Consider the following 12,725-nt stretch of genomic DNA (forward strand, 5'->3'; position numbering starts at 1 on the left):
CGTAAAAACAAATAGTAGCGTAGATAGTGGACAGAGTGAGTCCATTAGATATTTCTTATTCTTTTATTTTCTTCTTGTTCTCAAGTGTCCACATACAAAAAACACACTGGCAGCTGACTTTGGATAGTCAGCAACACATTATCTTGTGATTGATATACAGTGTCAGAATCTGTCATGGTATCCAACAGTATGATGATGCCTTGTATATATAATTGAGAATATTTTCCAGGTTTAGAAATTTGCTTAGAATTGAAGCCACACAGTAGAGGCTTTGGTAGAATTAAGTTTTACAAATGAGTTTGTAGTTGGAAAAGATGTTTTTCACACTTTTGGATGTGGCATGTTCATTGCCAATGACTTATAATTGCTGATGTTAGCTGTTTCGAAGGTGTTTTTAATAGGTGTAGAAGTGCAGCTCCATTATAGTGACCAACAGTATTCCTGAAGGCACAAAGTAGGGTCATGCGACAATAACATGTTTTTGAATCTTGAATGAAGTATTATTTAGAAGAATGAGCTGAAGTGGAAATCTATGGCATGGGAGACTATAAGGTTTATGAGTGTCTAAACAGAACAACAGGTCGATTAAAGACAGACAGAGTTTACTTCAGGATCATCTTAGTCTCTCACAGTTAGGTCACAAAGATTCATTTAAGGCTATTCTCCATATGCCTTGTAACTAGAAACTCTCACTATGTGCCATTTGTATCCACAGGTCTTCAGCCTAATTCCGAGGATGAAGAGGAGTGGGAGATTGTATTCCCCTCCCTATGGGATTTCCCAGAAACAAGAAGAGGGAGTGGCTCAAGTTCAGAGGTCCTCACCAGCAGTGAAGAGGATGTGTCTCTTGTGTTGGGGACTGGTAACTCCAGGGAGGTGCGTTCAGCAGCCGCCTCATCCATCGTGTATCCTGCAGAACCTATACAAAAGGAAGAGGAGGAAGAGTCACAAGAGTTCAGGCATTGGTCTAATCCTTTTGAGCATAGCGGCAGGGCAAAGCCCTTTGCATCTCCTCATGTAGCTCCTTTAAAAGGAGAAGAAGATGTCAAGCAACCTCCCCCCTCCACTGCTTGGTCAAATGTGGACAGCGAGGATCTGAGACTGTGGGTGCCTGCCTTTGGCAAAGAATTCTTCCTTCTGCTGAAAAGGGACAACCGCTTCCTGGCGCAGAGCTTCCTGGTGGAGGAGAGGCTGCACGACCAGACCGGATCAGCAAAATCTGAGCTGGGAGAAAGGAGCTGCTATTACAGTGGCACGGTGCTCCGCCACCATGCATCCCATGCATCCCTTAGCACCTGTGGAGCAGGGCTGGTGAGTATTGTGGCACTCAATTATACTAGTTGTATGCATTTATTTAAACATGCCAATTGCCGCTTTAAAAATAATTAGGCTATCACCCAAGAGACGTTCATAGCTGGGAACTCTCAGGAGTTAACTTGTAATCACAGATTAGAGCTCAAACCAAGAGACAGATAATACACTCACAGGTATATACCATCTCTGACATCCATCTTTGTCTTGTTCCTATTAGTGGCTTGCATCTGTCTCTTTATGGCATAGGTGCTGAATTGTTTTTTCATGGGACTTCTTTCCAGGTACGAAGGTGGTAAATAACAGCCCTTGCCCTCAAAGATCCTCCCGAATCATTACGAAAACACAGTCATAATAAGACCATATTTTAGGTCCAGTTGACAGTGCAGCGTCTCTCATTCTGAGTGGCTAGGTAATGCTGGTTGCATTGCCTTCCTGGAGTTACCAATGCCAGGAGTAATGGTAGCCCAAGATGGTTTGACTTATGGGGGAATTACAAGTGGGTACCCAAGAGTGTCACTAGGAATGAGGAATCACAAGGGGAGTTAGTAGTTCAAGGTCCGATTTCCAACAGCAATTCCTCATTCTCTAATCTCTGTGAAACTAAACCGATTCACGGTGTTCCCGAAGATCCTATATTTCCGACAGCATCATAATAGCTGTTACCAGCTCTATCAGAATTATGAGGCCACTCGTAATGAGGGCCGTAGAGTAGCCTTTTGGTCAGCCTCCCAAGACTCAATGGCCTGGCTAAGTCAGTCCCATTCAGTCATTGCTTTTAGATAGTGTTTTACCAGAGGAGTGCACATCTCTCACCTTATTCTGTTAGTTTTTTTTTTTTTATCTGTCCTCTTCCTAGAAAGTGGTTCCAGTGTATGGAAAAGAGACTATTTTACATCTGAAAAGAAAACTCAACTAACACATTTACTTTTTGTAACATTGAATTATTTATCTCATACATGCATTGTTTACAAAAAGCAATACTTTGATGTTATTTATTTCAATTCCAAGACATTTTGATTCCATTTAAGGGAAAACAATTGATTGCAGGGGCTGCAACTGGGTTGTTCTGCTAATATTTTTCTGTAGAGGAATGCTCTTTGGTTGTGTCTAGCAACTACATTCATTCATTTAATGGGCACTGATAACATTCAGCGCAGCCGACAGCTTCTCTGTTCCGGCGGTCATGCTGCTTCTGAAATGCAAATGCAGCATTCCTGGCTATTTGGGGAAAGTCAAGATGTCTGGCTTATAACTGAAATTGCAAGCCAAGCCAGACGAATTGGCTTTGTCAGTGCTTGTTACTTTATTAATTTATCTGTGCCTATTCTTTTCTAACACTTGCCGTTGATTACTATCAAGACCTTGATTACAAGGTAGCCGGATTTATGAGCGAGATACTATGTGGCTGGAAATATCTTTTCTGGCTAGAATCCCTCTCATAAAGCTGGCTATCATGAGTTCATGTCCCAAGAATGGGGAATCACATGCAGACCTAGATTTGCTGGGTCCTTATCCACATGTAGTGTCCCCTTCAGAAATGGAGCCTTTCTCAATCTGAGGTTTTTCCCTTGTTTGTTGATTCTAAGTTTGGATTGCAGGTAGGTTGATCTTGTTCCATGGGATGTACGGTGTGCAATGCACAGTGCTTTGCAGGAGATGCTTCCACTTAGAGCAATACGTGCAAGTGTAATATGATCTTGTCTGCTAAGGTTTAGATCTAGCCTAGCTGCAGCATTCTGGATTTGTTGAAGCTTGATGATTAATAGTGTAGAGTCCGGTGTAAAGGACATTGGCATAATCTAGATGTGACAGGCAGGTCTCGCACTTGCTGGCCACAACTGGTAGGCAGGTGTGACCTGACTGTCACTCCTAGAATCACTACTCAGAGAAATCACCAGAGCAACCTACTGAGTGGTCAACTGACTCCTGTGTACTTAAGCCAACTGACTTGGGGACTCCGCCAAAACTCAGACTCTTTTTCGTCAGCTGAAACATAACATAATTACACTTGAAAAGTCCAATCCTAGTAGCAGTAGCAACCAGAGGAATCATCAAAAGGCATGCATGCCAACATTTACAGTTATACATTGCAAAGAAATGTCAAAATAGAGGCTCTAGGAAACCCAGCCTGCTCGTCATGCCAGTAGAAGGAAGCAATAGAGAGTTCATAAGAGTTCCTAGTTTGTGGTTGTGGAGTGATCCACAGCAATTAAAGATGTCTACATAATTCCCCTGCAGCAAGAACAATCATCAACTGCCTAACTAAACAGACAACACTTGCCTGCGACAGAGGAGAATACACATTTTTAAAATAATTGTTTCACCTGAACAGAACTGTATGTGGCATACTGCCTATACAAGTGCTGATTGGGCTCATCAAAATGGTAGCTGCATGAATGAAGTGATTGTGTTGTAGTGTAGTTCCTATATTCCCAATAGGCTCTGCGCATTGGAATAATATAAACAGCAGTGTAGACGTAGGACTGAGGTCGACAAGGTCTCTACTGACTATATTAGACTTAATTAGTTTTGCCAGCTAGCTCAGAGGTCACTAGAAACATTCTCGAATAAACAAGGAGGAGTTTAACTTCCCTGGCTAGACAAGAAGGGATTAGCTTCTGACAACCATAAAACATGACAACTTTGCTCCCTCAGAATAAGAGTGTATATCTAGAGTCGTGTGAAAACAATAGACAGCTATTTTACTCAGTCAATCGTGCATACTTAGTTTCACCAGAGTGCAGAGAATAGAGAGACGGGCATTTTCAATAAAAGGTGTTATTTATTGATCAGTCTTCTTTCTCATGCAAGAGAAATGAATTGCCAATTGCAATACTTAGTATAAAGTAAAGTGCGTACAGTAAAAGGAGTATTATAAAATAATACTGTAAAAGCATTGATATGGTTTCTTAGCCATATGATACTTTAAAATAGATAAAATATATACATACATAAATACATTGTCTAACGTACTCAACTGGTGCTTCTAAATACGCCTACCCCGGTGTACCTGACCTAAGCCTAATACGTGGGAAGGAGTAAGTAAGTAGCAGTTTAAGTTAAGTTGGTTTTGCCAAGAATCTGAATCAAGAATTCTCTTTAAGGGTTTAGTCAGCTCCGTACCTGGGTAATAGAAGCCATGTCCCAGACGAGTCGTGTGTATGATATATCGCACACAGTCATTTCAATCAACGCTCCATTTTCATTCACAGCATACGGTTTCAGGCATCATCCTTATAAGCTGCAAACACTAAGGAACATTTCTACCACAAGGTAGGATAATTTTTCACGCCCAGTGGCTTGTAATTGTCCGAGCTGTTTAAAGAGAACAATGTAGCAAAGCGAGGCATGGTTGACACATTCTTTGTATATCTGCAGAAACACAGAATTACAGTGTTCCTGAGAGAGAACACACTGTTGCTCCGTTAAGGCTACATTTCAGGTATTTTCAGTAAAGATAGAGGCAATCCTATGGAAATCATGTAAGGGATCAGTTGTTCTTACACGTTTATTTTATTTATATTTCACAGTACAGGACAGTTCCCCAGTCCAGGTCCTGAGGAGAACCCCTCAATAACACGTGGGTTCGAAACGCGTTGACTCGATGCTGGAACAAGATTCAGGAAGGGCAAATCAGGATGCTAACTGTTGATAAAATCTGCCTGAGTTTTGACCCTAGTAGTTATTAGGTTCCAGCATAATCAAGCAAGTAGGCTAGCAAAAAAATTAAACGAACTCTTGCTTGCCTGTAGTTTTTATATCAGGACTGGTGCCTTACACATTGAATTAAAAGAGGCATTTTTTGTCTGTGTTTTTGTATATATTGTGTAAATGTAAATATGTTTCATTTACGGTGATTGTCAAATTTGTGTTTTGAATACTGTATTTTGATGTGAATTTTGCTATTGAAATGGTATCATTCTTCAGACATATATGAACACTGTTTTTGAAAATGAAAAACTGAGTAAAAATACTAAATGAAAAGTTTGTCCGCTTAGATCTATTGGATAAGTGGTACTAGATTTTGTCTTTACAAATTATATCTATCTGGCCAATGTTTTTGCTGTTTCAATTTGAGTGGTCTAGGCCAGTTAGTATATAGACCCAAGCCTTCCTTGTTTCCCCTATTATATCAATAGCAGATGATACAATACTGTCCAGTGAATATATTCTGGAGGACAGAGTCGTTAACCCATTGTCCACAACACAAAGTGATTTTTCCAAATTAATACGATCAATTTCTCGTATTTTTTCTGCTGTTTCAATTTGCATTACTTTCCAAGCTTTGTTGTACGCAGCGTATATACCGGCGGCTATGAAACGTTTTTGACGCTGTTTGCGTGGTCCCAGAATGAAATCACGCAAGTCAGCACCGTCTTTAAGTAAAATCAAGTGTTGCTTAATTTCTGCCAGTGTGGATTTTTGTAGCCATTCGAGGCATATCTTCCCTACACTGTATGTTGTAACTATCCCTGGATGTTGTCTCTGGTAGTATCTTGGGTCTGGCCTGGTCATTTTGAACCCCTGTATTTTTTTCAGGAATCTATCTTGACAGTTATTTGTGTCTGTGGGCCAGATCAACCATTTCTTCCAATCAGGACGTGTTCTGTTTTGGTATAAAATATGGGATACGTTTATCTCCATATCAGTAGTGCTATTACTATCAGGTATGGGCTTTGGAATAGACGGTTTGTTTAAGTCTTTAATCTTGGCTAGGCCAAGACAGGTTGTCTGTTGAATGGTGTCATTCAAGAATATTATTTGTTCTGGGATCATGCAGGCTCTAAACAATGCTTCTAAACCTTGGACCTGCCATTCTTTTGTACCCCAGATGGTTTTTGTTTCAATGTTGTTTTTCCAGAATTCAAAACCAAATGTAATAATTTTTTCATAAAATGTTTCAGAATTGATCAATTTATTATTTGTCAGCATTGTTTTCATTCCTGTCTTATTTAACATTTTAAAATAAAACGTTTCTGCATCACTTGTGTTAAACCCTGAGAAGCATGGGAATTTCTCATAAAATGTTTTTGAGCTGCTTTTAGGTGGTGTTGCACAATGTTCCCATTGATTATAATTAAAAACATTTCTAGGCTGTGCAGATTTATGCAAATAGTGATGACCAAAATGATTGTAGCAATACATTTCTTCATAATTTGATGAACCCTCTAAATAATCATGTTCTGTGAATTTTGCTGACATTACTAAATCTGACATCATATTATTTATATTTTCAAAGTCCCAATCATCAGAAAAAGTACTTGGTTTTACAAAGTCACTTAATGAAACATTAAACTGATGTGGATATTTCAAGAGCTCAATCGGGCCAAAAATGTCAAATTCAGTTTTGTACCATGCTACCCCACCGGGTATTGGATTGGCTGTGACGTTCACTGATGATAATTCTCTTTTCTCTATGTGAGATGACTTGTGAGGCTTTAGGACCAAGTTGATGTTCTGACTTGCTGTGTCCATTGTACTATATGTTCCTTCAATGAATTTTCCCAAACAAAGAACCATGATGAGCCAAAGCAGGAGGAAAAGTACACCTAACACAATCCAAAATTCAATCCATGGAGAAATCAGATAGGTTTCTTTGAGTTGATGAAAGAGTTCAGTTACTTTATCTTTGAAAGTTTATGTTGCTGGCGTTTCTTCATGTTCACTTGGATCATCAGAAAAGTCATCGAAATTGATTAAGTAGCCAGATGCAGTTCTGTCAATTGTTGGAATTGCTTCCGAATTTTCATTTCCTTTTGGATTTTTCTTTGTTTCATTAGCATTGTCTGAGGCTACATCGTTGTAGACTGGTGTTTCTCGACGAACTGTTGCAATTTGGGTTTCAAGAGGCACAAGTTCCATGACTTTGTTGCATAGTCCTTTTTTATTCACTGCAGGTTTATCGAATGTGATTAGTCTCTCAGTTTGAACCTCTTGTTTTGTAGCAAATTTTGGTGTTCTGCTATTTCTTGGGAGTCCACTGGGTCTACTACTTATTATTGGCCACATGATTGTGGTTTTACCAGGTCGATGGATACAACTCGGTTCTCCTTTTTACCAGCAAGGGGCGGTAGTACAACTGATCTTGTTCCGCTGACAGCTAAGACAGGTACTACTTTTCTGTAAGAAGGCCCAAATTCCTTCTTTACCGCGATCTTCTCTCTGACCAGATCCCCAATCTTTGGAATCCAGACAGGTCTTGCTGGGACAGGTGGTTTTTCTTCAGTGGCTGTTGGCTGTTGCTTTAACTTTATGTTGCTCAGGTTTCGTCTTGTTTCATTTAAGTCCTGTAAAACAGCCAAACAGTCTTTGATATCAAAGCATTTTTCTTCTACCACTGAAGTATGACTATCAAGGTCCTGAATGTGCATTCTAGTACCGAACAATAGTTCGGACGGACTGAGACCTCTTAGAGAATTTCTTTGCAGATTATTAAGACTACGTTGGACACTTGTTAAATGTTGGACCCACCCATCACCCGAACCTAATACCCTCGCCGTTATAGATTGCTTTATGTCCCGTTTTTTTCTTTCCACTACCGCATTTCCCTCAGGATGGAATGGACAAGAGTACCGCAATGCAATGCCCATGCTGGTCATGGCCTCCTTATAAGCTCGAGAGCTAAAAGCAGGACCCAGGTCAGAATGTAGCATGCCAATTGCGTATGTGCCGATAAACACTCGCAAATCTTTTATAACAGTTCTGGCGTCAGCCGAGCGCTGGTGTCTACATTTTAAGTGAATCTAGTCTTAAATATTATGGGGACGCATTTCTCCGGCTGGATTTCTGCGTATAGACAGCCTTATGCTTTCTAAAAGAACGGTCCTGGCAATACTCCGGTCGGTTCGCGACTGCGATCTCTGTTGCAGTTTGGACAAATTTGTAAAATTGCAGGCTCATCCCCGGCCACCAGTATTCTGATTGTAATTCTTTAAGAGATTTCAAGATCTCTTGGTGCCTTAGACCCAATCCCATATGTGCGTCTGCTATTAAAAAGACTCTCCTGTTCGTGTTTGGAATTACTCTATCCCCCACTCCAGGGATTTGAGCAAAAGGAACGGAGTTTGCATCAATTATGTATGTATAAGTGAGTGGATAGTTCAGAGGTAATGCAGCATAGTCGCCTTTTAAAGACGCTTTTACCGCCAGCATTGTTTCTCCGTCTATATATTTTTTAGAACGCTTTTTTGTGGCTACGGAAGCCGGTTGAACCGCTTCCGCTGTGGCTCTGAGAGCCAATGAATTCCCTGCAACGTGAACGCCATCACGTTGATGACTCAGTGTATGTATCACGTGAGTCTTTTGTAGTTCTTTCTGCAAAAGAACTACCTGTTCCCAAAGCTTTTTATGCTTTATTGTGGCACCTGTGTCATCTTTGTAATCGTTTTGAACCCAGTTCTGCAAGTCATTATTGTAAGACCTGACGCAGTAATGTGAATCGCACACTATTAGTGTGGGGAATTCGCAATCGGCATTTTCAAGCGCCATCTTTAAAGATCTTATTTCAGCTCGCTGAGTTGAGCATTTCTTGGGTGATTCAGTTTTGGTAATTAATGGTCTGAATTTACCAAAACGCCAGCGACCTTTAACAATCGCACACGCTGCGTTGTAGGATTTCTTTTCTACATCGTAGTGTTGTGCAAATCTGTCCATGTAGATTACACATGTGTATTGTTCGAGAGGCAGAATTTCGATTGGCAGAGGATATTCTTCTTCATATTCTAGATTTTCTAGTTTTTTCATTTTCGGGTCAAAATAGTATTTCACATCTTCTGCAGCAAGAGAATTTTCCCATTGTATCCATTTTGGATCTAATGCCACAGCAGTCAAATTGCATGGACTCGTTAATGCCTCAAGGGCTGATTCTGCTGTAAAAACAGTTATCCTTCTGCCTTGGGCTTGGGGTCTTTCTTTTGCTTCAGCAGTTTGAACCGCTATGAGAATTTTTTCAGTAGAACTGAATTTCATTTCAGCTTGTGTGTACAAGTGTGATTTGTAATCTATTGGTACCGTTTCTCCCTCATTAGAGGTCAGGTACGTGAATCTGCATCTTCCTGGGATGACTCGGATTACAAGGTTGCGTATGTTTTCGCGTGTTTGCAATTTTCTTTTAGCTAACATGTCTGTTTGTAATGTGTTTCTGAGTCCAATTGATTGGTTTGAAATCAGGTTTTATTAATTCATAGAGAGGTTTAACTCTCTCTGCATAATTTAGAATGTATGTTCTTCCGAAATTCAGCAAACCTAGTATTGATTGTAATTTCTTCAGCATTTTAGGTGCTTGGAGTACAGCGCACTTCTCTAAGAAGTTGTCTGCTAGGCTTTTGCCTTCACTAGATAATTCATATCCTAAAAATAGGACAGTTAGATGGGCAATTCGTGACTTTTTAAAGTTGAATTTGTAACCCTCAGCTGCGAACCCAAGTATTATGGTGTTCACTCTTTTCAAGTGTGTCTCCAGGTCATCATCTGTGAGATAGATGTCGTCGACATAGGATAATGCTTCATCATCATATATTTGTAGTAACTCTGTTACTCTTGCTGAGAATAATCCTGGGCTATTCTTGAATCCCTGTGGGAGTCGACAGAAGTGTTTTTGCGACCCCATAATTGAGAACGCGGTCAAATACCCGCTCTCAGGTGCAATGTTTTGACAAAAGAATCCATTAGAGATGTCTAATGTCGTTTTATATTTTTTGCGCACGATGTTATTCATTAGTGCTGCACTGTGTGAGTTTTGTACTGCAAAAGTTTTGCAACATGAGTTAAAGTGTCTGTAGTCCAAAACTAGACAATATGAATCGTCTGGCTTGGAGACAGGAAACAAAGGATTGTTCATTTGTGAGGTGCATGTTTCAATCACCCCCTGGTATTCAAGTTAATCTAAGATCTCCCTGACTTGCTTTTTAGCTTCTTGTTTAACTGGGTACTGCCTTTGTGCAGTGGGTTGACATTTTAACTGCATTTTGTGAGGAGGAGAGTCCTCATCCCATCCTACATTATTTTTATATAATGCTGGGGCTTGGGCCACTGACCATTTTCTTGCATATATGGATTTTTTATGAATTGAAATATGATTTGAGAAGGCAGGCATAATCATTTCTTCGCCATGAGGGCACTCCCTGACAAACTCTGGTGGCCAGTCTTTCTCAGCTAACAGGATGTCATAGCCTTTTGAAAGGTTATCCCAAAAGAGACCCCTTACTTTTCTAGTCTTGTCCCCCTCTATACGTAATGTTATTTCGTATATTTTATGAGGTTTGCTAACTCTGGTATCTGCAGTTTCCACTTGAATGTATTCATTCGTGTCCACTCTCTCCAGAAGATTCATCAAGATCTTGCGAGCTATGGTCACTTCTGCTGCGCTGTCTAGCATTGTCTGGGCCCACTCTACGTTTTTCAGTTGTGTCCTCAGTATCCTCGGCATGTTTAATTATTTTAATACTGGCTACCTTCTTTCTTGGAAATTGTAATTTTTTACTTTGATGAGCAGGTTCCTTGTCTTTGGACTTGACGTGCTCTTCTTTGTGTTCTGACCATCCTCTTCTTTCCGATTTCTGTCAGGAAGTCTGAAAAGATCGAGAGGGACGTGTATCAATATCTTGATATCTGTCAGGTTTTCTCAATTTATCCCTATCTCTAAGGTTGTATCTTTTCTCATAGGGCTCCCTCTGGGGAGACTTGTCACCTTGTTCTAGAGATCTATCTCTTCGTTGAGGAGACCTTCCTCTGGACTGGAATTGTTTTTCTCTGGGAGTGGATTGTTTATTACCATCCCAACTCTTTTTTGGAGTATTTAGATTATTTTTAGTAAATGTTTTTTCAGGATTTTCAAGTAGTTGGGGTTTTACTGGTTTCCCATCCAAACTATCTCTACCTAGTTCTTCATAGGATTTTTCTATGATTCTGGCAAGTTCAAATGGTTGTTCTGCTATATCTGTTTCTTTCAATTTCTGGCGGATCGCCACAGATGCTGCTTCTCCTTTTATGTTGGCTAACAATAGAGCCGAGACCTGATTGAAGTCTTTCAGTAATTTCATACCCAGAGTTAAAGCAGGTTCTGGATCGTATTTATTTTGAATCTGTCTTAGCACATCTGGTATTACCGCCATAGATGGACACCATGTGTTTTTGTGTAAATCGAAGCAAAGACTGTGCCCCAAGTGTCAAAGTCTTCCACATGTGGTGCGATCCCCATTGGAAGACAGATAGTCAGAATTCTGTGTTTCTCAGTAGGCGTAGTATCAGGAAATACTGCCTCTATTTGAGTGATTTTCTGAGCTAACCAGAATGGAATTTGTTCCCGTTTTGTAGGTACTTTACCAAGACATGATTGTATGTTCTGTGGTGTAATTTTGTTTGTGTTCCCCTGATGAGGGGTCAGCTGTGGAATGTTGATTGCTGGTTGGACCGTTGAAGTCCTCATAACATATTGGACCAATTGTCTGTGTATTTTAATTAACAGTTTTAATTGAGCTAACAGCTCTCGGTCTGACATTTTATCAATGTCTGGATGTGGTGTGTAGCTGGCTAGAACCGGCCACGTGGCTCCTGGTCTACCTAGTGGACTGAGCCTGGTGATGTGATTTTGATGTTTTAGGGCGCCTTTAAACCAGAGCAGGTGCTCTTGGTAATTTAGTGGGATTTCAACGTCCTCGAAAGGAGTGTATTCATCCGGAGGTTCCTCTACTTTGTAATAGTGGAATTCCTGTGTTACAGCGTTTGCTGCAGGAAAGTTTATCCATGAGTAGAATACCTCTGTCTGCCGATATTCATGGGCCTCTACCACGAATATAACTGTACCACCTCGTGATGTCAGTCCATTTTCTTTAAGTTTAATAGTTATAGTTTTCCTTACATTTACCGGAATGATTATAGCATTCGGGTCATTTTCTTGGAGACTTGTGTCATCCGCTAGGAGTTGAACTGCTATTCTAGCTGTCTCCCTTTCGTCTTCACTTTCCGTCATTTTTACTAACAGAAAGCTTTTTGTTGCAGATCAAGTTTCAAGGAAAACAAAGATTAGGTGCACAATATTTTGGAACACTGTATCCTTCAACGTTGACTAAACCAAAACTATACATAGGATTCTCATCCTACTAAGTTCCGGTGGATTTTAACCTTTTACCCACTCCAGACGTCTTTTGGAGTATTTACGGGAAAAAGGGTCTGTGTAAAAAAGCACGACTGAGTTACTCTAATGTCTTGCGTTAGATTATCGCCTTACCAAACGTTGGGCGCCATTTAGTGTAGTTCCTATATTCCCAATAGGCTCTGCGCATTGGAATAATATAACAGCAGTGTAGACGTAGGACTGAGGTCGACTAGGTCTCTACTAACTATATTAGACTTAATTAGTTTTGCCTGCTAGCTCAGAGGTCACTAGAAACTTTCTCGAATAAACAAGGAGG

The 12,725-nt window shown here is 40.3% G+C and overlaps 1 protein-coding gene across 1 annotated transcript in view; it reads left to right on the plus strand.

Annotated features, from left to right (window-relative positions):
- Positions 1-12,725, plus strand: part of ADAMTS19 (ADAM metallopeptidase with thrombospondin type 1 motif 19) — a 1,315,906-nt gene that overhangs the window by 3,956 nt on the left and 1,299,225 nt on the right. The window contains exon 2 of the mRNA XM_078675613.1: positions 716-1,311. Within this exon, the coding sequence (XP_078531739.1) occupies positions 716-1,311 (596 nt within the window). The remainder of the gene's footprint in view (positions 1-715; positions 1,312-12,725) is intronic.

Source organism: Lissotriton helveticus, chromosome 2_1 (assembly GCF_964261635.1).
Source record: "Lissotriton helveticus chromosome 2_1, aLisHel1.1, whole genome shotgun sequence".
NCBI lineage: Eukaryota > Metazoa > Chordata > Amphibia > Caudata > Salamandridae > Lissotriton > Lissotriton helveticus.